General features: G+C 39.4%; 1 protein-coding gene across 1 annotated transcript in view; it reads left to right on the forward strand.

The window, feature by feature from the left end:
• Positions 1 to 24,028, forward strand: part of dap (death-associated protein) — a 57,528-nt gene that overhangs the window by 3,363 nt on the left and 30,137 nt on the right. The window contains exon 2 of the mRNA XM_052016705.1: positions 6,434 to 6,533. Within this exon, the coding sequence (XP_051872665.1) occupies positions 6,434 to 6,533 (100 nt within the window). The remainder of the gene's footprint in view (positions 1 to 6,433; positions 6,534 to 24,028) is intronic.

Below are 24,028 nucleotides of genomic sequence, written 5' to 3' on the forward strand. Positions count from 1 at the left end.
TATTGGGCTTCCCCCTTTCCCATCTTCAGTCCTGAAGAAGGGTCCTGACCCGAAATGTTGACCACCTGCTTTTCTCCACGGATGCTGCCTGGCCTGCTGAGTTCCTCCAGCGTCATAGTGTTTTTCATCCTGATTCCAGCATCTGCAGTCCTTTGTTTCTCTGTTGACCAGATGACTGTGTTTACAGCTTATCCCCATAGTCACCCGAGTTTTACCTTATCAGAGACATCCCCCTCCCCAGTCCTTCCTGAAGCTTTAACAGCTTCTTTTGTCTCCTTTTCAGTTCTGACGAGCAGTCTCCAAGCTGAAAAGTTAACTCTTGTTTTTCTTCCCACTGCTGAGTATTTCCAGCCTTTTCTGTTTCTGATTTTAAAAAAATACTTGTACTAAAATAATTACATATTTGCTCCTAAGTAATTATTGTGAAACGTGTTTTTGAAGAAAAATGCTGGAGATTTGAAATAAACCAATTTCATTTCACTAACAGATATGAACAGTAAACCTGGAAAAATTACAAAAATTGCAGGCATGAAATTGAGTAAAATGTCATGTGACAAAGGAAAAAACAGATTGTGTGAACTTCATTGTCCATGATATAACTAATAAAATTGGTCAGCTGCAGGCACAAATTATCATGTGGGATTATGACATGGTTGCAATAAAAGATTATCCAGTTATATTAGATTGCTGTTTGTGGCAGCTTGCAGTGTGTGAATCGGTTGTTCCAGATCCCATATTACAAGAGTGACCATACTTAATAAGTACCTCATTAGATATAAAAAGCATTGAGGTGTCCTGTGGTCGTAAAAAGCACCATATAAATCCAAATGCTTTTTTCCCCAGGAATGATTTTTCAATATTCCTGGTTACCAATTAACTACAAATTTTGGGGAAGGAGAAAGCTGATATCAAAACTTGGCAAAGTAGGAGATATTGATGAGGATGGTAGTAGATGTAGAATGTCAGAGTGGATGGTGAAATGAGTAGAAGCATGATGGACCAAGTTAATTTCAAGTGTGTAGTGCTATTCTTTAGGCAGTGTAAAAAGGAAAGGCAATTTTGAAAAATGTAGACTAGTTGCCAGATCTTTACAGTTCTTTCAAAGGGTCCAGGACCTGAACATTAACTGTTTCTCTTTCCATAGCATTTTTTGATTTTATTTCAGATTTTCAGCACCTGCATTTAAAAAAAATTCTGTAGCCATATTTTGATGCCAACAATACCCGAAGTATTAAAATGCCAGGACATACTGATTAGATGGTTAACAAATTACATTGATTAATAAAAGAAAATAAATTGTGCTAGAATTTTTAACTCATTACTTGGGTGTTATCTGCAGTATTGTGGGCAGTTCTGGACTGTGGTGTGAAATATTTAAAAAGCTTCAAAGTAGTGGGACAGTTTTACCTGGGTTTTAAGGAGAGGTTGGGCAAGTTAGGACTTTCCTCCCCTGAGCAGAAAAGATGAAACATTGCATTAAAAAAAATTTCAAGATGATACGTTTTGAGTCGATGGTAAATTTTGCATCCTCTGGCAAATGGCTCATTAACCAGAGGTGATGACAGAGCGCTTAGTGCACCAAAGGAGGCCATTTAGCCTATTGAATCTGCATAGGCTCTGTACAAGAGGAATACAGTTTATCCTAGTCCCCTGCCTTCTTCGTACAGTCCTGCAAATTTTTTTTCCAAATACTAATCCAGATCCCCTTTGAATCTGCCTCTGTCAGTGCATGCCAGAAACTAATTACTCATTGCATAAAACAAAAAAAAACTTTTTTAATGTCTTTAATGAATAGCCTTAGTTCATTGTCTCCTGCTTCTTGACCCTCATGCAAACTTCTCTCCATCTGTTTCAAATACCTCTGTCTGATCTGCTCCAAGAGAAACAACCCTGCTCCTCCAAACTTTTCGCAGAGCTAAAGTCCCTCATTCCTGGAATCATTTATAGTAAATTTCTTCTGAGCTCTCTGCAAGCCTTTATATTTTTACTCAACTGCAGTATCCAGAACGGGATCTCAGATCTAAAGGGGATACTGTCCTTGCAAAAGTTCTGGAAGCAGGTTCCATAAGTAACATTTTATTAATAAAAAGAGATTGGGCATACTTGAGGATAAGAAAAATGCAACTTTGCAAGAAGAGAAAAACACAAGGATTTGAGTATAGGAGAGCTAGTATGTCTTTTTCTGTGTAAAGTTTATATGAAAATCTGTAAATGGACAAATCAGTCAGTTTCTGAAAGAGAAAGATTGATTTGTTTTTAAATCAGAATTGGATGTCACAAATCTAATGACACAAAAATGGGTGAGATGGTATGTTGCATTGAAGATATTTGGACTCTCAACAGGGTATAGATAAGTTGAGAGAGTGATGAAAACATGGCAAATGGGGTTTAATGTAAGGAAGTGTGAGTTCATGCACTCTGGTAAGAGTAAGTGGAATGTAAAGGTAGACTTTTATTAAATGAAGAAAGATTGCAGATGAGTGAAGCACAGAGGGATCTATGTGTTGAGTATGAATTGCAAAAAGTTAACAAGCAGGTGCAGCCGGTGGTTAGGAAGGCAAAGGGCATGTTGACCTTTATTGAAAGAGCGGTGGTATTTAGAAATGGGGTTGTTACAGTCGTCCAGGGTCCTGATGGGGTTGTACCTGGAGTACTGTGAACGGTTTTGGTCTCCTTGTTTAAGAAAGAATATACTGGCATTGGAGGCAATCCAAAAAAGATTTACTAGGTTAATTCGTGGGATAAGAAGTTTCTCCTGTCGTGAGCAGCAAAATAAATTAGATCTCTGTTTGGGGTTTAATAGAATGAGGAGTGAGCTAATAAAACGTACAAGATTTGGGCAAGGGATCATGACCAGATAGATGTTGAAATGAAAATTAAAAAAAATGCAGATGCTGAAAATCTAAAATTGAAGCAGAAAATGCTGGAAATACTCAGCAAGTTAGGCTGCATCTTTGAAAAGTGAAACAGAGTCTTCAGCCTGAAGTGCTAACTCTGTTTCTCGTCCTTAGATGCTGAGATGTTTCCAATAGTGTGAGAATCTTGAACAAGGGGATATAGTTAAGATTTGGGGGAGCGTTTAAAGCTGAGGTACATAGGAATTTCTTCTCTCAGAAGGTGGTGAATTTCTGGAATTTTCTTCTCCAAAGGCTTGTGAAGGTAGGTCATTTGGGGTATTTGAAGTTGAAGTAGATAAGTTTTTGGAAGATCAAGGGACTGTGGGGAACTGGTACAGAAGAGGAAATGAGGCCTGGGGCAGATCAGATTGCTTGTATTGAATAGTGCGGCAGGCTTGAGGGGTTGAGTGGTTATTCCTGCTCCTATTTTCTTACTTTCATTGATCATTTTTTGACTCATGGACCCATTTGTTTTTTATATATATGTATAATCTCTAAAGTGTTAGACAGCCCAAAATCTGTTCAAACCTGCATACCCTTTACATGATTGGGGCTTATTGTAAAATTCTTTTACCTTATTAAATGAGGAGTCTGTTATGTTTATTTTTTAGGAATCCACGCTAATTTGCACTCTGTGCAGTGTTGACAATCTCCAGGGGTGATGTGAGACACAGTTATGTAATTAGCTGACTCGAAACCCATATTTTATATGTTCTGCACGCGTGATAGTCAATTGTGAGGCAGTATTATAAAGTGATTTGCTTTGGTAAAAGGCAGCGGTATCTAGGATGAGCAGATGCATATTTTGAAACGAATTTCATTAGCAGAGAATAAAACACTTACATAATGGAAGTCGTTGAAGACTTTATTTGCACCATAGTTCTTTTTAGAGCTACTGGTTCTGATTTTATTTTGCTTAACCTCTGCAGATTAAAAATTAAAACCATTGCTATGTTACAAGATTTTCTGCTTGAATCACTGCCTTATAATTAAGCTCAAGAATTATCCTATTTCTTGAACAGCAGTGGAATTGTCCTTGGACCTTGAAAATGTGTAGAATGGAGGGTAGCACGGATAGTAGAGCTGCTGCCTCACATCTCTAGTGACTCAGATTCAATCCTGACCTCTGGTGTTGTCTATGTGGCCATGTAAGTTTCCTTCAGGTGCTTGTTTCCTTGCTCATCCCAGGCATGTGTAAATTGGCTACTGTAAATTACTCCTAGCATGTTGGTGAGTGGTAGGATCTTGGGTGTAACTGGGTTCAATCTTAGTGGGCTACAGGGCTGTGTGACTGAGTAGTGCAATTGAAGGTTAATGTAATCTATTCCTTCCAAGGTCTATTTGATTGGTTTATCTATTATCAAAAGTAGATTGTAACTTGTTTGTTAAAGGAGATAAAACAAGCTTTGAATATGCAACTTTGACATCTGTTCTAAGGAGCTGGAGGGCATATAATTATTTTGAAGTTGCTTCCTCCCTCCCCAGTCAGTAGCAATACCAAATAGTATACTTGTGTCTGAGAATCCTAGTCGTCTACCTTTGTTTTTTGGTTGCCTCTTTTTAAGTGCTGAACCTCTTCAGCCTCATCCTAAATGCATGGCAAAGCTGGCACTAAGTTTGGAGGTATTCTTGAAACTTTCATTGCTATCTTTTACAAGCTTTTCTTGCTCCTCTTATTCCCCAGTCAGCAAAAAGATTCAAATAAAATGAAAATTGTCCTTTTTTTAAAATGAGTTTCCTACTGAATGCCTGCCCAAGAGGTTAATGTTCAATACCTGGTGACTTCAAGACAGTCCAGAAGTTGGGCAGCCCTCATGTAACCAAACGTGGTAATTTGGGAATCAGCATCTGCAAATCCACTTTTGCCTGGACCTCAAGACTGTGAAGTTGACTGCATTGCCTCCAGCTCATTCCACCTTGATATTCTTTGGTCTGTAAAATATAAGCTTTCTGTCATTCACTGTGCCTTAATTTGTCGGTGAACTCCTGTTGATTATAACACTGATGGTACCCCAAACTTGAATTTAGCCCTTTTTCTAAAGTGATATTCAGTGACACAGCATGGGAGAACACGGAACACTTTGGGTTTCATTTGCTGATTTTATAGCCTAATTCAGGATTCCATGTGCACTTTATTACTGAGACAATATTGTTCCTTTTGGATTGAGAGTGTCATTGCTCAAGTAGGACAAATCTTTATCAATAAATAACAAAAAAGACTTTGCACTGTTACAGTGTAACAGTCAGGAATATATCTGTCAATGTATTAAAGCCTTTGGGGGCCTGAGCTGAGTGACAGTTCTTTAAGTTGTTGCAGCTCCAACAACTCTCAAAAAGCTCAGTGCTATCCAGAACAAAGTTGCCTGCTTAATTTGGCACCCCTTGAACCACCCTAAATGTTCATTCCCTCCATCACCAGCACACAGTGGGTGCAGTATGTTGTTATTTGCCCAGCCTTCTCCTCCATGAAAAAGGACAAGGGCGGAAGGCCCATAAAAACATCACCATCTGCAGGTTGCTCTCCAACTCGCACACCATCCTGATCAAGTCCTTCATCATTGCTGGGTCTAAATTCTGGAACTCCCTATCCAGTAACACCCTGACAGTAACTTGAGGTGGACTGCAATGGTTCAAGAACCACCACCTTCTCAAGGGCGGTTAGGGATGGGAATTGAATGCTGGCCTTGCACAGATACCCAGATTCCAGAAAGTTAATTCAAAGAAAACATGATGGTAATGTGTTGCTGTTGCTTCACGTCAACTCAGACCCAGAGCTAGAGACTGAACCTTGCAGCAGGACCTGTCATAGATGAGATAGCATGTGATTAACAGGCTGAGTGCAAAGTGGCAGAAAGAAACTGGGCTTGCTACCTGGAGGTTCTGTCCTTCAGCCACTGCCTGAGGTCAGGGAGTCTGGGTCCAAGTTCTCAGGCTGCTCTGCTCATTTCTGCATTCTCACATTGAAAGGTAGAATCACCAAATCATCCCATTCTAAGTGGGATTCTTATCTCTTCCATTTTTCCTCTTTTTACAGATTTTAAACTAAATTGTACATGGACAATAATCCATTTTTACATTCCTCATTCTTTCTACACACCACATCTCTCCTCTTCCATTGCACTCAACTCCTTTTGTAGAATGCCTCATCCTATCTTTCTTGTACCAGATACATCTCATTTCCTTCGTTCATTCTTCTCCACCAACCGAAAATGCACCTCCTCCCATACCTGCCATTCTCCATTTGTTTCATCAGCCACGTATTCCTGTGAGAAGTTGAATCCAGGAATTACATTTAGGATATACCACAAACAACAAAGCAATATTTGTAAGCTTAACACATCATTAATTTCTGTTTGTTAATAAATATTTAGTTGTAAATTATTTCATATTTCTAAAGATGCTCTGAGCCCATTTAAGGAATGTTTAAATTGTTTGCAAATTGCAAATATGTAATGTACATTAACGTCTTCTCTTCCTCATGCACCCTCTCTCCTTTTCCCCCATCCCCCACACCACACTGGTTCCTGTTTCGTTAGTCAAGGCAGGAGGTATGCGCATTGTGAAGAAACATCAAGGCTCTGCGACCCAATCTTCTGCTGAGAAAGATAAAGAGAGCGAAGAATGGGAAAGCAACAGGTGAGATTTACTTATCTCCAAATGGAGTAATCGATAGTCCTTCCTGAATGTCTTACAAAGCTAAGCACGTACTGATGATGTGACTATGCTCCCTGCTGTTAGTGTTTTATTTTAGCCTGCAAGATTAGCAGAATTAGCATACCTGATAACGATGATTCCAAATTTAGAATACTTTGCATTATGCATGAAGACATTCACATTCTTGTCATGTTTGCTCTTTCTTTATTTACGTATGTGTGACAGGTATTGAGTTTCTTGGGTCTGCATTTTAATTTCTCCCTGGGTAAGTTAGGTTTAGACAAGTAGTGTACAGCAGCTGCTGAGGTGGCCTGATTAAGATGGAGACAAATGGTTTGTGAACTACTCACAAGCTTTGTATTGGGATCATTGTTTCAGAGCAGCCATCAGAGCTGTTTTTATTTTGCAAATACCTGTGCTTAGCTGCTCTCAAAATCAGCCGCTGGCAAATGTATTTGTTTTAAAAGGACGATATTTTAGGTTTCAGTTTGAAGGTGTAAACAAATATGAGGAATTGACTGTAAAGAATTATCATTCATGACCAAACACCAAACAACCTCCTGCCCCTATTCCCCACTCTTGCCCACCCTCTTGAGTCCAATAATCTCCTTTTGAGAGGCTCACTAAAGCCCAGCCTCCAAAGAAAAAAAATAACATGCAGCATTTATCTGACGACTTCAGATGAACAGATCCAGTCCAGGAGATCACACTGACAACGTGTTACCTTGTATTCTATGTGATGACTTCCCTGCCCCAGTTGAGGACTAGCCCAGGGTTTTTTTTGAAGGTATAGAGTCAGGATTCAGTCTCAGCTAACAACAAAGTGCAATGTGCTTTATCATTTTTCAGTTTTACCTTTTCTCTGTTTGCTCTGTCGTGCTTTGATATGCATTCAGTCATAAAGCCAAAGTAATTGATATATGGGAAATGGAAAACTTTGACCTTAACAAGTGAAATTAATTTTACTTCAGACTTATTACTTTTAAAATAAAGTGTCTGTAGGTCACTTGACAGACTGTCAAACTGTTTGTATTCTTGCACCTCCTATAAGTATAATTGTTACTTTCCGTTCTAAAGATAGATTAACCAGAAAACATTGTAAAGCCTTACAGAATCATAGTGTGACTGACGTGATGGGCAGCCTGCCTCCTCCTGATGAGCTGGGTCTCTGAAAGAATTGGTAATTAATCTAACTTGCCTGCCCTCTGTCCTTGCCCCACAATTTTTTTTTCTTATTTCAATTTATTCAGTTCTCTTTTGAAATCTATTATTGAACTTGCTTCCACCAATCACTCATGTAATGCATTCCGCATCATAAAAGCATAGTGTGTTTAAAAGAAAATGGTTCTGCTCATCTGAAGTAGTACAATTTAAAAAAAATCCACTGCAAATGTCATGAACGATATGGATGAAAAGATGGGAGTTAACTTTGAGGCAGAGAAATATGTGGCCACTGTTAATCTGTGCACTGAGTGCGCTGCAAGTTACTGCAAGGCAAATTGCTGTTTTTAAACACTATCTAGTCCCAATCTGGCATTGAATTTTTGCCAGAATTTCCTGTGCCCTGGCAGATTCTTCCCTCTAGCATCATCTACTCTCTCTCTCATGCAGATCCTAACTATGGCTAAATATTGAATCTGACTCATTATCAACAACAGGTGGAGAAGCTTTGATTTGTCCATGCTTTACTTGAGTCTGTACATGATTAACCCACCCAGTCCTTCTAATCAACAACACTTGGGGCCAATTCTCATTGGAAGGAAATAAACTCTGCCCGTTGTGTCGGTCTATGGTGGTGAAACAAAATGAGGGAACCATATGGTGACAACAGCAGCTATGTAATGTGAGTATTCACTTGCCAGTGAGAGGAAAATAAAGCCTTATTTGCTAAAATGAATTGGTAGAGACTAGAACTAGAACTTGGGTTCCAGAGCTATTTGGGAAGGATCAGAATAAACCAAATCCATGAAAAAAGGCCCTTTTCTTTTATTAAATGGCTTGTGTCCCACTTTTGAGAAGTGGTTTTTACTGGTTATAATCCTTCTCACACTGTACCTCATTGTTGGCAGACATTGACACAAGTTTTGTAAATCAAAAAAATGTAGACATTGAAAATCTGAAATAAAAATGATGTGCTGTAAGCACTTAGCATGCAGCATCTGTGGAGAGAGAGAAACAGTTCATTGTTCAGGTCAATGAGCCTTCATCAGAACTGGAAAATTCTAAACTGCAGAAAGTGGGAGGGGTGGACTCCAATGTTGTGTCACCTGGACAATGCTTTTGGAGCCATCTCATTGATAGATAAACGAGAACAGAGTGAGGGGAAAAAGATACAAAAGAACATGCTGGAACTGTGGGAGGCAGAGCAGCTGCTGGAAATTTAAAAACAAAATGCTAAAAATTCTTCTATTTTTGCATGCATTATGTAACAAAATCATTCTGCATTTCTAACTTACATTTCCATGGTATAGAGTTGAAGTGAATGGAAAAATACTTCTTTCATTGTGCAAATATTTATGATGGTTAAGAGTAATATTGTACATTTTTGAAAATATGAAAAAACAAGAATATTGGTATTCAATTATTGTTTAATAGTGTAATTAAAGCTATGACTAATAGTGACTTTTTAATCTCTCAATTAATTGGGGTTAATTTGTTTTTAATCATTTGACAACTAATTTATTTAGTGCATTTCACAATATTAATCCCAAAGCTTTACAGCCGGTGAAGTACTTCTGTTGTAATATAGGAGCATTGTTCTAATTCTTGCATAGCAACCTCCCATTAATTAGCAATACCTTAATGGATTATCTGGCCAGAAAGTATTGTTGATTATGGGATAACTATTGGCCAGGATGTGGTAGAATAATACCCTTGCACTTCTTCAATATGGTGTCTTAGGATCTTTTATACTGAGGTGAGTGGGCAAGGCTTTGAATTAACATTGCATACAAGAAAACAGCATGTCTGACAATGCAGCATTCTCTCAGGACTCGATAGAACTGCTAGCCCAACATATTGTGCTCAAGACACTGGAATGAGCTCCAAACTCAGAATCTTCTGTCTCGGGTGAGAATGCTACTAATCAGCTTCAGTTGATATGATAATCAGCATAAAAATGTTCATAAAAAACAAAACAAAATTTTTAAAAAAGGAAATACGAGCAAAACTTAGCAGTTCAGGCTGCATTTGTGGAGAGAGAGAAAGCATTAATGTTTCAGGCTGATGACTCTTCATCAAGACTGTGAGAAGATTAGAGTTGCAGAGAAAGTGGGGAGGAGTGGGCCAAACAAAAAGGAAGGTCCATAATTAGCAACATGATAATGGATTATCTGGCCATTAAGTATTGTTGATTAAAATCTCAGTGGAATATTGTTAACAGATCAAAATGTACATCGTATCAAAGTGCACTAAAAATGAATGGCCTGAAGGTGGTTGAAATAATACCCATGCACTGTCTTGGGTTCTTTTAGCCTGACATGATAGGGTGGAGAGTAGGAGATACTGAATGATGCAAGTCGGATGTAGTGGTACTGGCTGAAATAAGGTGGTGAAGATGCATCTGGAGGAAGTATAATGGGAGGTGATGAATACCAGACAGACCTTTACTGCCACATTCCAGTTGGCAGCACCATTCAATATCATTCACTTTCACCTGGTCTCTACCCTTTCAGAATCCTTCCATTTTGTTCTGAATTCTGCAGTAACCTTTCATTTATAACCTTTCCTAGTTATTCTGAAAGGCTATTCATCTGAAACTTTACCTCTGTTTCTCTCTACACAGATGCTGCCTGACCTGCTGAATGTTTCCAGCATTTGATGTTTTTCAGATTTTCAGCAACTGCAGAGTCTTGCTTTGTTTACTTTTTTTAAAAAAACATTCCTTTTATTCTCCACATTGGCTGCTGGTAGCCTGGAGACCAACAGATGTAGCAATATGTAAGGGCTGAAGGTGGTTACAGAAAAGGTGGGTTGGAAGAATTAAAAGTTGAAAGTATTAACAGAGAGAAACAGAAAAATAAGAAGGTATAGGAGCTGAGTTAAGTTGATTTAAGGGTGGTTAGCACATGGGTGAAGTGTGGAAAGCAAGTTAGCTGTGTTCTTTCAAAAAACTGAAGGTTAAATTATACGATTTAGGGAAATGTACTTAGGAATGCAAAGCTTAATCCCGGAATGCTGCTGATTGCAAAATTATTATGTGGAATACTGTGCTCTAAATTTCTCCCGTCCATTAACATTTGGTCAAAATTCTTTATTTTTTTTCAATTAGTGATTTTTTTAAGTGGCTGAGAAAATGAATGAATTATTTCAGCAACAGATGTATGGTGTTCTGTGGGAATATGAAGAAATAATTGCTATCGTTAGGGTTATTCTGTGACATTTTATCTGATATGTGCTTGTGCTGCATCCCTATAATATATAAAATGGAAAATGTCTTCCCAAATATCATACATTCAGTGCAGGGGACTTGCCTTTCTTACTACATACAATAATTAAAATTCCATGGTATGTTGTTAATGGATCAAAATGTACATCATATTAAAGTGCACTAAAAATGAATGGAAGGCAAATGTGGGAAGAGGATATGTCAAAACCAATATGAGAGCACAGATTTGGCTTCGGATATACTTGAAGAATTGAGCTAAACTCAATAAACTGACAGGGTCTTTTTGACTAATTGAATAGAGTTTTCAAGCATGACAGCTGAATGTTTGGGGATTCATGTTTCTTAATGCATATGTAAGTAATGGTTTGTCTGATTTATAGATGGACAAATGATTCATTATCATGTGCAGACATCCAAAAGTATAATTAAAATAGTTTTAATTCTGCTGTGGGATTTGACAATTTTGGATTTGAGATTACATTACTCTAAATGTGACCTATTAGATTATACAAGCCTGCTGCCTGAAGAATAGTAGTTGATTAAGGGATTCAAAGCTGTGTGTTATAATTTGGTCCGATTATATTTGGTTTTACAAGACCTGACAAACTGTAATAGGTGAGAAATGCAAAACTGAATAAATGTAATTAGGAGGGACTGAATAAAGCTTGACTGGGTTAAATAAAGGGGAATACCAATTTACCTGCGTTCAGAGCAGCATCTTGTCTTTTCATTGAAGCTGCAATGATTTGATTACAGAGAATGAGGGGTTTTGCTCAGAAGGATCTAAACATTCTGAATATACATGGAATAAGAACTTCTGTGATAATAAAAAGGTGGTTGGGGGGGTGGGGGGGCATTGCAACATAATATTGGAGTTAGACCTGGGTTATTTGGGAGTGGAATTGGGAAGCACTCCCCCCATGCAGTTATTAGAAATCTGGAGTTTGGGTGATGGGTAGGTGACAATTGGAGCTTTCAAGATTGGGGATTTTCTTGAGGGGTAATAATATTAAGTTATAGGGATCAAATAGAATGAAGTTGACATATAGCTACGTCATGGTGGAACATATTGGGTGGTTGTAAGGCCATATCCTCTTCTTAATGATCTTGAGATATTCTATGAAATGTGATGACGATGATAATGACCATAGTCAATCATTTGCATTGATAAAGTAGCAAAAAAAAATATCCAAACATGTCAGACACAGCTGCACTTAAACAAAAGTGGCAACTGAGCCCATAAAAGAGAGATCGCCAAAAACATGGTCAAAAAGGGTCTAGCTCTTGAGAAGGTTTGGTAATCTAGTTCTTACACTGTCCAGTATGCACCTGTCAGTTGTGGGGCTATAAAAGAAGGGGCTAGGTGATGTGGGTGGAAGGGGTGCACAGAATGCAAGCCAGAGGAATGGAAAATTAATCTTTTAGGTCTACTATTTAGAGATGGATTGGGTGAGATTATGAACTGTGTACTTTAAGCAGAAGATAAATGGAGGTCTTGCAACTATTATAAGTTACTAGTACTGGGATAATAAGTGGATGGAGGCAAGTAACAAAGAAGGATTTAGTTTTTATTATCATCTCCCCAAAAAATGAAGCAGTTCATGCAACAACAGCAAGGTGACATTCCAGGCATGGGCTGATATGGCAAGTTATATTTGCATCCCACAAGTTACCATTTGCAACAAGATGATCTAATCAACATTTAATTCAGTATCATTACACCATGGATGAGTACAGTTCCAACAACACACAAAAACCTTGACAGCATTCAGGACATCGCGGCCTGCTTGATGGCACTCCATCCGCTAGCCGAACGAGTACTCTCTCTACTGAAACATTGTGACTAGTGTGTACTGTGTATAACATGCATTTCAGCAGCTCCCCAAAGCTGCTTCAACCTGCTGAAGCAGTGGCCTGTACCACTAAACAATAGCAGCTGGTGCAATGTGAATGATACCACCTGCAAATTGTCCCCTAGGTCCCACACTTTCCTGTCAGTGAAATGTCTGTGCATTTCTTTATTGCTGGTGCTAAATGCTGGAACTTCCTGTCCAACAACACTGTGGAACTCACTACAACTGCAGCGGTTTCCAAATACCGCTTGCCTCCCATCTTCGTAAGAGCAGCTAGGGTTGGCAAAGTAATGCTGGGTTTGCTTGTGACTCCCATATTCCTGAAAAGAGTGAAAAGAAGATCCACTGTGGCAGATAAAATTTGCAGGAGTATAGGTTTGTGCCTGATTTGGAGACTCTTGTTTGTGCCAGTTGACATTGGCTTTAAAAACATAAAATGGTGGAAACACTCAGGAAGTCAGGCAGTATAAGTGGAAAGAGAAACAGTTGATATTTCAGTTTGAAGATACTTTATCAGAACTATTATCTTCTACCTGATATGTTAACTTTGTTTCTCTTTCTGCAGATGCTGTGTGACTTGCTGCATACTTTCAGCATTCTCTGTTTTTATTTTGGAGTTCCGGCATCATTAATTTTTTGCATTTGCTTTTCTGACACCTGATTTTTCAGTCTTGCTTATTACAAGCAAAAGGAATCTGTCCACCTACTTGATGGGTGGCTCTATACAATAAGAGATTAGTATATACAGGGCAATACTGAAGGCTTTTTAACCCTCGGTGGGAGCAATAAAAATGTAACAGGCTGCGGCGACTACTTGCAGGCAAACCTTTTTGTTCATTCATCCTTATGTGCTTATCTAACTTTCTTTTGTGCATCTGTGATAATCAGCTTGGCTGCTCTATCTGCTTGCATAGTAAGTTCTCGTCTGAGTAAAGTTTTTTCCTGAATTTCCCATGACTATCATATTTATAGGCCCTAATTTTGATTTCCCTTATCTTTATCCTTCCACACTCACAAGTGGAAAATATCTTCCTTGTCTCTTATTTAGCCACTATTAAGATCTCTATTAGGACACTTAGTTTTTTTATATAGCACGAAGAGTTTGAGCCTGTTCAGCCTGTTTGTGTTCAATGAGCTGAGAAGGATTCTCGCTTTGCCTGCTCCCAATAACTTCAGAACAAGAGCTTTGGCTGATTTAAGATGATGAGAGTTTGGGATTATTCAAGGCTATTGTGAAGTCATACAACCTTTTAATTCAGTACAGTCAGGGAAAAGATGAGAACAACAGAGCTCATTTCACAGAGTTAAAGTGCTATATTACATTAGTTTTTAGGGACAGAATATATTGTCTACAGGGCTTTCCATGGGGAAAGAATGCAATGTATCACTTCAGCCTTTCAAAATCCAATATATAAAAAACATCGACATTTTTGGGAGAGAACAGCTTAGGATCTCATTGCTTCAGCCACTGGGATCAATTTCCCATGTTTTCTTGTGACATAGAAGAATGCCAATCGGTCCATTGATTCCATGGTGGTTCTCGGAGCAATCGCATCAGTTCTATTCTGTTATTTCTCTCGTGTCCATGAACTCCCCCAATTTTTCCTGGCACCCACCTACAGCAGGTCTAATTTACACCAGTAAATTATCCTGCCAGCCAACACATCTTTGGGATTTAGGAGCAAATCGGAGCACTCAGGAAAGTCATACAGTCACTGAGAGAATGTGCAAATTCCACATAGTTAAGTCAGGATTGAACCTGGGTTGTTACAGCCGTGCAGCAACAGCACTTGCTGCCACCTGCCAAACTTGAATTGACTGCAGAATATAATCCATTACTGTTGTGCTCTTTAAAGGGACTGAATAATGGGCAAGCTGTTGGTTGGCATGTCCCATGCTTGTTGGGAATGGAAAATATTGATAATGGGATGGATAATACTTATGTACTTTATTAGTAGCTTAAAAAAAAACAATGTTTCTTTGTTTTTAAGCCTGTGTGTTTTCACAACCAATCCAGTTCTAATACATCTGTAAGCTTCATTTCACAGAACTGTTCCTGGAAAGTTACTGGAATATGAATACACCAGTATTTCTGAGGAACTCGCTTTTGTTAACTATGTTAGCACTTTTTGATGTAGGATTTGGGTTGAGAATCTCCTACTGAGAAGTTGACGTTGAATATAAAGGAGAGGGAATTTCTTCCTATAAATGACAGCACAGAGAAAATATACCACAACATTAATACTGCATCCTTCATGTTCTTGCTGCCTCAAAATGCTTTGCAGCCACTTTTGCAATTAATTATTTTTTTTGTAGGCATTCTTGTAATTATTTATGTCCAGTCATACATAGCAAGTAATAGCTTGGTGGCTGAGGGAGGAATGTTAGCTAGGAGCTATTCATATGAACCCTGTAGCTCTGTGTTGCCAAATGATATTCACAACCTTCAGATACCAGAGCAGGATTGAGCCAACTGAGCAATCTTGACAGACCTTATTTAATGAGAACAATGGTTTGATGTCACAGCACACAATTTCCATTAGAGCCCTTCAGTTAAATATTTTCACTCATAATGCATCAATCCTTTAAAATCCAACACTAATAACTCCTCTATTGGCATTAAACCCCATTAATGTAACCAGAACACTGCATTATACATTTAGTACAGAGTTACCATATTGTATTGTTGGCACTTAAAGATGGAATTGAGTAACTTTTCATTTATGGTTAAAATTTACATTTTGGGCATGAGTAGAAAAAGTAGCGTTCCTTCTCTATCCATGTTGCACTGAAAATTATAAATAAATTAATCAGTGCAAATATATATCTGATTCAATGGTTTGTGGGCAAACAGAATACAGACATTGCAATAATTCTTTATAATATTTGTTTTTGCCTTGAAGTATTACTATAGTTCAGTAATAAAAACAGAAAATGCTGGAAAGACTCGACAAGTCTGACAGCATCTATAAAAAGAGAAGAGTTAATATTTCAAATTGAAGACCCTTTGTCAGAACCTTAGATTTGTCATTGTGAACAATATAATTGCAGTAATTTCATGCTTATTGTGTAATGCCGTGTCTGTTTTACACTTGTTGGTCTTAATGCTGTTATAGAAAGAGCTATTGGTCCTGGCTACTGAAAGACTGAAGTACTATGATTGAAGTTGGCTAATAGCAGGTTTCTTTAGAATTTAATATGCAACAATATTGAACAATGTAACATGACAACTCTTATTGTTGCTGGTAATACTGTCCACTGTTGGTCAGCTGCCTTGGATTCAGAAGTTGTCAATTTAAGTTCCATCCAAAACGATGTGAACCCAAAATCTAGTTCAGAACTTTAATGCAATACAGCTCTTTCCCAGGTTATGAATGCTCAACTTATGGGACAGCCTGTATATACAAACTAGCATTGGGAGACCAACGAGATGGATTTGTTGTCTTCTGTTGTGCTACAGGCATCTTCTGCTGGGTGGGAATGGAACAGGATATTTCTGCGTGCCACCTTTCACCTTCACCACCACCACCACCCTAATCAAGCCAAAATAATTGGAACAGGGATGAGCCCAGCAGAGCTTGGAGCACTGAGCAGACTCACTTGCTCACTCATTGAGTCCGTGAGGCCAGCTGGTGGGTGCTCACTCTCTCGTCACAGCTCTCTTTACTGTTCTCCCACTTGCAAACAGTTTGAATTATGAACAGGTCTCAGGAACGGAACCCTGCTGTAACCTGGGGACTGCCTGTAATGAGACTTGACGACACTGTTGAAGGTCTGTCCCTCACATGAAGCTTTTAAATTGAGGTCTTGCGTTGAGGGCTGTGGTGACTGTGAAAGGTGCTTTAAAATTGAAGTCTTCTTTTCTCACAGGCTGTCTTAGAATATTTTTTGGAATAATGTACTTAAATTGTCATTACTACAAACTGAATTGTCCTGCAGTGCCATTTAAATGGAAATATGCAACTCATATTGTCTCCTAATTTTTGTTTGGCCCACTTGAGTGGATGAAAATGATATCCATTCCTAAAAGGTGAGAGGGGGAAAGTCCAGTTTTTTTTTTGTTTTATGTCTCAACTCAAAATCCAATAAAGAGCTTGCAAGAATAATAAAATGAGCTACTTTCAAGAGGTTATGTCACTTTTGTTTTATTGCATTACTGGAATACAAGTGTGTCTGCAATCAATTGCACTTTGGCAGTTTTAAATTAGTTAATGAAACACATGATAATTAACAGGAATTACTCAACTCTATACATCTCAGGATTGCCAGTTTTAGTTGGATATTCTCCAGGAGATTTCTTCCTGCCTGGCACCACCCCACCCATTCTATTGCCGTTGGCCCATCTACCAGGGGTGCTACCATCGCATTGGCAATTGAGACAGAAACAACCTCTTTGTTGCATAACAGAATAATCTTTATCTCCATAATTTTTAAAATTAATGAAAATACTTGAACAAAATGAGTTGCTCACAGTAGTGTTCTGGAGATTAATCTTCAGTCCCTAGATACTCTAAAGGATTTGAACAGGATTAGGAACCCTACTTTTCCTGTTAGTTAAGGAAGTACAGATTACCAAACACTTTCACAGTACACTGAATAAACACAGGATTGATTTTTGGGAGCCATTCTTGCACCAAATTGCTGAAGCACCCAATTGTCAGAAGTAAGTTGTTGCTTTATCTGTTCTATATTATTAAGATGCAAGTATTGGCCAGGACATTGGCAGAAATGCCTTTCTATGAACTCACAGCATGGGATCCTTTGTATTCACTTACATGAGCAGATGAGTTGTGGGTTCAGCAGTTTATATGGAAGGTGACACCTCTGTGGTATGGAGTTACCCCCCCCCCCCCATTGTGCTGAAGTGTCAGCCCAAATTTTTCTGGTCAAGTTTGTTCTGTGCAATGCCAAACTACAATCTTCTGACTCAAAGTCAGTACCTACTGAACTGTGATTTAACCTCCCTTTCATCATTTAGGCTTGGAGGAACAACCATCACATAACTTCACATTTTACAACTATTAGCATTAAATAAAATCAAAGATTCTCCGAACTATGCAGTCCATTATCTTCTTTTGTTACTATCACTGGAGAAGTACAGTTAAATTCATAGTTAAAATTTTCAGGGCTTTATTTCCCATTCACTCTTGAGATTTGCTTGTACGTGTAGTAACAGTGTCTACAATTACTGTCAGAATATTCAGAAATTGTGTGGGCTTCGTTTTAAGTTGTTGATTGAAATATGAAATTGTTGTTCCTGGCCAGTTGAATACTGCACATTGGATTTTGTCTTAAATTTTTCTCCCCAAGAATACTGGATGTAAATCTTTGGAACTGTTTAAGGGGTTCAGGGATGTACGACATTGTTATACATGCGTAGTAAATTGAATGGTGTGGGACAACATGTTTCTTATGCTAGAATATGTCAGAGATTCCTAATTTTATCTGTGAAATACCAGAGTTACAGGTGAAAGCAAAGAATATCAGTATCATCTGCTGCACATCCACAGATCTCTCCAGGTTTGGTGGCAATAGAACATAGAACATTACAGTACAGGCCCTTCAGCCCACAATGTTGTGCCGACATTTTATCCTGCTCTAAGATCTATCTAACCCTCCCCTCCCATGTAGCCTTCCATTTTTCTATCATTCATGTGGCTATCTAAGAGTCTCTTAAATGTCCCTGATGTATCTGCCTCCACCACCTCTGCTGGCAGTGTGTTCCATGCACCCACCACTCTCTATGTAAAAATCTACCCCCCCCCCCCCCCAATACCTTCCTCCGATCACCTTAAAATTATACCCCCTCGTGTAAGCTGCTCTTATCATCTTATACACCTCTGTCAAGTCACCTCTCATCCTCCTTCGCTCCAAAGAGAAAAGCCTTAGCTTGCTCAACCTATCCTCATAAGACATGCTCTCCAATCCAGGCAGCATCCTGGTAAATCTCCTCTGCACCTTCTCTAAAGCTTCCACATCCTTTCTATAATGATGTGACCAGAACTGAACACAATATTCTAAGTCTGGTGTAACCAGAGTTCTGTGGAGCTGCAATGTTACCTGGCAGCTCTTGAATTCAATCCCCCGACTAATGAAGGCCAACACACTATACGCCTTCTTAACAACCCTATCAACCTGCGTGGCAACCTTGAGGGATCTATGGACATGGATCCCAAGATCCCTCTGTTCCTCCACACTACTGAGTCCTGCCATTAACCTTGTATTCTGCCTTCCAATTCAATCTTCCAAAGTGTTTCACTTCACACTTTTCTGGGTTGAACTCCACCTGCCACTTCTCAGCCCAGGTCTGCATCCTATCAATCTCCTGTTGTAACCTACAGCAACCTTCTACACTATCCACAATACCACCAACCTTTGTATCGTATGCAAACTTACTAACCCACCCTTCCACATCCTCATCCAAGTCATTTATAAAAATCACAAAGAGCAGGGGTCCCAGGATCCCTGTGGAATACCAATGGTCACTGACCTCCAGTCAGAATACTTTCCATCTACAACTACCCTCTGTCTTCTATGGGTGAGCCAATTCTGAATCCACACAGCCAAGTTTCCCTGGATCCCATGCCTCGTGACTTTCTGAATGAGCCTTCCATGACGAACCTTATCAAACGCCTTACTGAAATCCATGTACACCACATCCACTGCTTGATCTTCATTAATGTGCTTTGTCACATCCTCAAAGGTTTCAATCAGGCTGGTGAGGCACGACCTGCCCCCACAAAGCCATGCTGACTGTCCCTAATCAGCCTATGCTTCTCCAAATGCCCATGAATCCTATCTCTAAGAATCTTCTCCAGTAATTTGCCCACCACTGAAGTAAGACTCACTGGTCTGTAATTCCCAGGGTTGTCCCTACTCCCTTTCTTGAACAAAGGAACAATATTTGCTACCCTCCAGTCATCTGGCACTACTCCTGTGGCCAGTGAAGACGCAAGGATAATTGCCAAAGGTGCAGCAATCTCTTCCCTCGTTTCCTGTAATAACCTTGGATATATCCCATCAGGCCCTGGTGAATGTTAAATTACATCATGAATGTTAAAATTACATCAGTAGAAATTGCAAGCTGGGCACCTAACAGCCACCCCAATGGAATTCAGGAAATCTGATCCTGCACTTAACCCCTATAACCCCATTACATCCATTGATAGATTTAAGGTTGCCATCACATCTTGTGCATAAAGGTTTTATTAACAGATGCACTCACTCCATGAATGCATGGGTGGATTTAAGTTGGTGTAACATATGTACTTGGCAGTGTAAAGAATATGCTCTCCATGATCTACTATATGGAGCTGATCTTTTCCTGGATTCCAACAATAATTATTAGAGGCACAGAAAACATTTTTCATGAGTGCCACATTAAGTAAACAAGAATGACCAGTATTCAGATATCAAACTTCATTTCAGGATCCTTTTTCACACAGTGCCAGTGTTAATTAATGAAGTGCTTGCTGATTTTCATTCCCAATTTGAAAGATTCCAACAAATAAAAAATGGTTGTTTCCTCTTCCCCGCTCTGTTCATTTCTATGGTTCTGTGAGGCAATTTTGGTTACTGTTTGTAGTGCAGGATAGTTTCACTTTTAAATCAGAGTGCCAGTAATTTAAATGTTTTTATTTCCCAAGTTTTCCATTACAGTAAATTTACAGTTTAATGTGCACACCTTCTAACCCAGCTTCTAGAATCAGTACCTTAAAATTAAACATAGGTCAGTGCGGCCAAGTATTTCAGTCAGGTTTATGCAGTCCATTTAAGTTGATAAATGTAAAATGTTGTACTCGTCTCCAGAGCTCACATAGCTCAATACTGCCCTCCTGTAACAAGTCTGACCAGGAGGAAGACAAATTGGTAAGGATTGTCCCTATGTGTAAAGGGTTGAATTTATTCTGTTTTCCAAAAGCACATTGTTACATACATCCTAATCTAATTTGTTAAACTTGTTATCATCATTCTTCTCTCTTTTCTGTATAAGGCTAAAGGTCGCTGAATGTGCATGTAACAATTGGTATCAAGACTGTCAGTCACAAATGACCCTTTAATCAGAGTCTCCTTAAAGTGGGGTTGCTTTGTTTTGGTCACCAATTGAAACCAGGGGTCAGGGTGACCACTGAAAATGACTGCCATAACTGCCAACATTTGCCTTTTTAGAATGGAAGAAGGTGATTCAGTAATCTTGTGGGTTTTTGTTTTGCTGGCAAAGCCAGTCTCTTACCGTGTCACTGGAAAAATGAATTTCCTAGCATTTGCATTGGTGGCTGACTCAGCCAAGACACCCCTGGATCTGCTGATTGAGACCCCAGGAAGGAATCGGGGCCCTGGCTCAGTCTGAGACTTGTTGGTTGGAGTGGGTGGTGAAACTGCACCACACGACCTGTCATATTAAGTCACGTGATGGAAGAACCAAATAAATGCTGCTTTTGTCTAAATTTTACAACTCAATCATTTACCAAAAAGGAGATTTCTTTCATTCTGGCTCTCAACCAGGGATTAAACTTTCTTCAATAAAAGCAATTAGCCTCCAAAGGACCTCTGCATGATTTAATTATAGCATCTCTGCAAAAGGAAGAATCTGGGCAGGGAGAAAATCAAATTTCATCTCTAGTCCACTTAATGGACTTGCAATGTTAAACTAAGCTTCAATTTGGAAATGGGCTCCTCTGATGTTTCACTGAAACATACAAGGAAAGAAAATTTAGTTTGGAAGGATGCTGTCCATTAAAGTAATTTACCTGCATTTATGTCTGTTTAAGGGGTGATAAAATTGGAGGGTATGATTCATTATTCAGTGAATCTTTACGTGAGCTTTTATCCAGCAGCTGCGTACCCTAGAAGGAAAGAAACATTTGATTTACTGTGGGATGGAGGGGGAGAGAATGGGAAGAGGATTGAGAGTGAGGAAGCACATTGGACTCGCCACTTTAGTGACCCAGCTTCAACCCCGACCACTGGTGCTGCATGTGTAGAGTTTGCATGTTCTTCCTGTGACTGTGGAATACCCTTCTACATCCCGAAGACACGTGGCTTGGTGATTTAACTGGCCGAGTAAATTGCCCTTATTGTGCAGGTGAATACTAGAATCTAGAGGAAAGTTGTTGAGAATGTGAGGAGAATACATTATAGGGAAAATTAGTGGAAGAATAAGATTGGTCTTGAGCAAGCATAGAATAAAACGGCCAAAATGGACTCCTCCTATGTCACATGGAAATGAAGTTCAGAGGGTGGTCAGGAGAATTGGTTGGGTAGATCCTTATTGAGGCATTTGGGGGTTGGCCTGATTGGTTGAGCACTAGTTGGACAGGTGGAGTTAAGAGGCCTCCAACTAGGGGAGATCCTGGGAAGAAATGAGGTCTCTGGCTCAGTCTACAACTCAAAGGGTAGGGGAAAGTGAAGAAATAGCTACAGCTTGAGAAACATTTACAAAATAAAAATTGTTGTGAATGAGCTTCTTGGAATCAGTAACTTAGTCAACCAAAAGGGAGGCTATGAGGACTTTTTTTTTGGTTTGATATTTGATCCAGGATCTGGGGCGGCACGGTAGTGTAGCGGTTAGTGCGACGCTATTACAGCACCAGCCATCGGTGTTCGGTTCCCGTCGCTATCTGTAAGGAGTTTGTACGTTCTCTCGTGTCTGCGTGGGTTTCCTCCAGGTGCTCCGGTTTCCTCCCACATTGCAAAGACGTACGGGTTGGTTAATTGGGTTTAAAAATGGGCAGCGCGGACTCGTTGGGCCGGAAGGGCCTGTTACCACGCTGTAAATAAAATTAAAAAATTAAAAAAAATAAAATTCTGTTCAGCTTATGGTTGAATGAATTGTCAGAGTGGTTATTCATCTTTTCCCTCGGCCTCTCAGTCACCCCCAGTAATCCCCTTAGCAACACCCACTCCTCTCTCATGAACTGGATAATGTGCTCCACAGTCTTCCCCACTTCCTAATACTAATGCTGAAAATATCGGATGTGGTCTTATTGGCAGAAGAGGTATGGTCGCTCTCTGCCTGGCATTACCACTGATTTGGCCTTGTGTTTATTTGCAGGATTAGTTGTATAGTAATGCCCTGTAGGTCTTTAAACCTGCAGATTAGCAGTTGTCTATATAAAAAATATAATTGACCTTTACTAGAAGGAGCCAGTATGCTGCAATGTTTCAATAATTGGACCAATATTCATATTTCTAAATCTATTTTGCAATGTCATTTGATGATTCTGTTTTGCAAGAGCCTGGTCAGTTAAAATCCTGTCTTGCTTTATCCTTGTATATTTTTTATTTCCACATACTTTAGCAATGAAGGAAATTCGAAGGAAATTCAAGTGAAATTCAAGTGTCAGGTGGAGTTGACAGATGAGTTATTTGGGGTGGGGGTGAGGGATCTTTAACATTGGTATGTAAAACATAATGACGCTGGAGGAACTCAGCAGGCCAGGCAGCATCCGTGGAGAAAAGCAGGCAGTCAATGTTTCACGACAGGACCCTTCTTCAGAACTGAAGATAGGAAAAGGGGAAGCCCAATATATTGGAGGGAAAAGCAGGGGAGGCAGGGTGGACAGAAGATGGTGATAGGTAGATGCAGGTAAGAGAAAGTGATAGGCAGGTGCAGGGGAGGAGGGGAGAGCAGGTCCACTGGGGGATGGGTCAAAGGTAAGGAGAGAAAGGAGGGGAAAAAAGGTAGAAAAAAAGAGGCTAGGAAAGGGAAGAAGAGAAGAAGCAAGGGGGGAAGTTGTGGGGAAGTGGGTTGGGGATTACCTAAACTGGGAGAATTCCATGTTCATGCCATTAGGCTACAAAGTTCCAAGACAGAAAATGAGGTGCTGTGTCTCCAGTTTGTGCTTGGAATTCTCCTGGCAGTGGAGGATGGAAAGTAAGGTGCTGTTCTTCCAGTTTGAGATTATCGGTGTGAGCAAAGGTCGATTGTGTGACCTTGTGTTTAAACTAATTAGAATATCTTGGCGTGAGATTCACAAGAGGTAGAGATGAGAGACTGAATTTCTGCAGATTAACAGGATTATCGAGGTTTCCCTGAATGGTCGGCGTGTGTTGCAGAAGGCACTCTTGGGTAAAAGGCTAATGAACTGCAGGGCATATGTTCTGGCCCAAGGGCATCTATCTGCATTGTTCTGGGTGTGCTTTGGTAGGTGCTCTTTATGTTATAGAAAAAGACATTTTTATTGTGGCTTAGGTTAACTTCTTTACATGCACATTATTCTATATTTGAATTTTCT

The sequence above is a fragment of the Pristis pectinata genome, chromosome 5 (assembly GCF_009764475.1).
Source record: "Pristis pectinata isolate sPriPec2 chromosome 5, sPriPec2.1.pri, whole genome shotgun sequence".
Lineage (NCBI taxonomy): Eukaryota > Metazoa > Chordata > Chondrichthyes > Rhinopristiformes > Pristidae > Pristis > Pristis pectinata.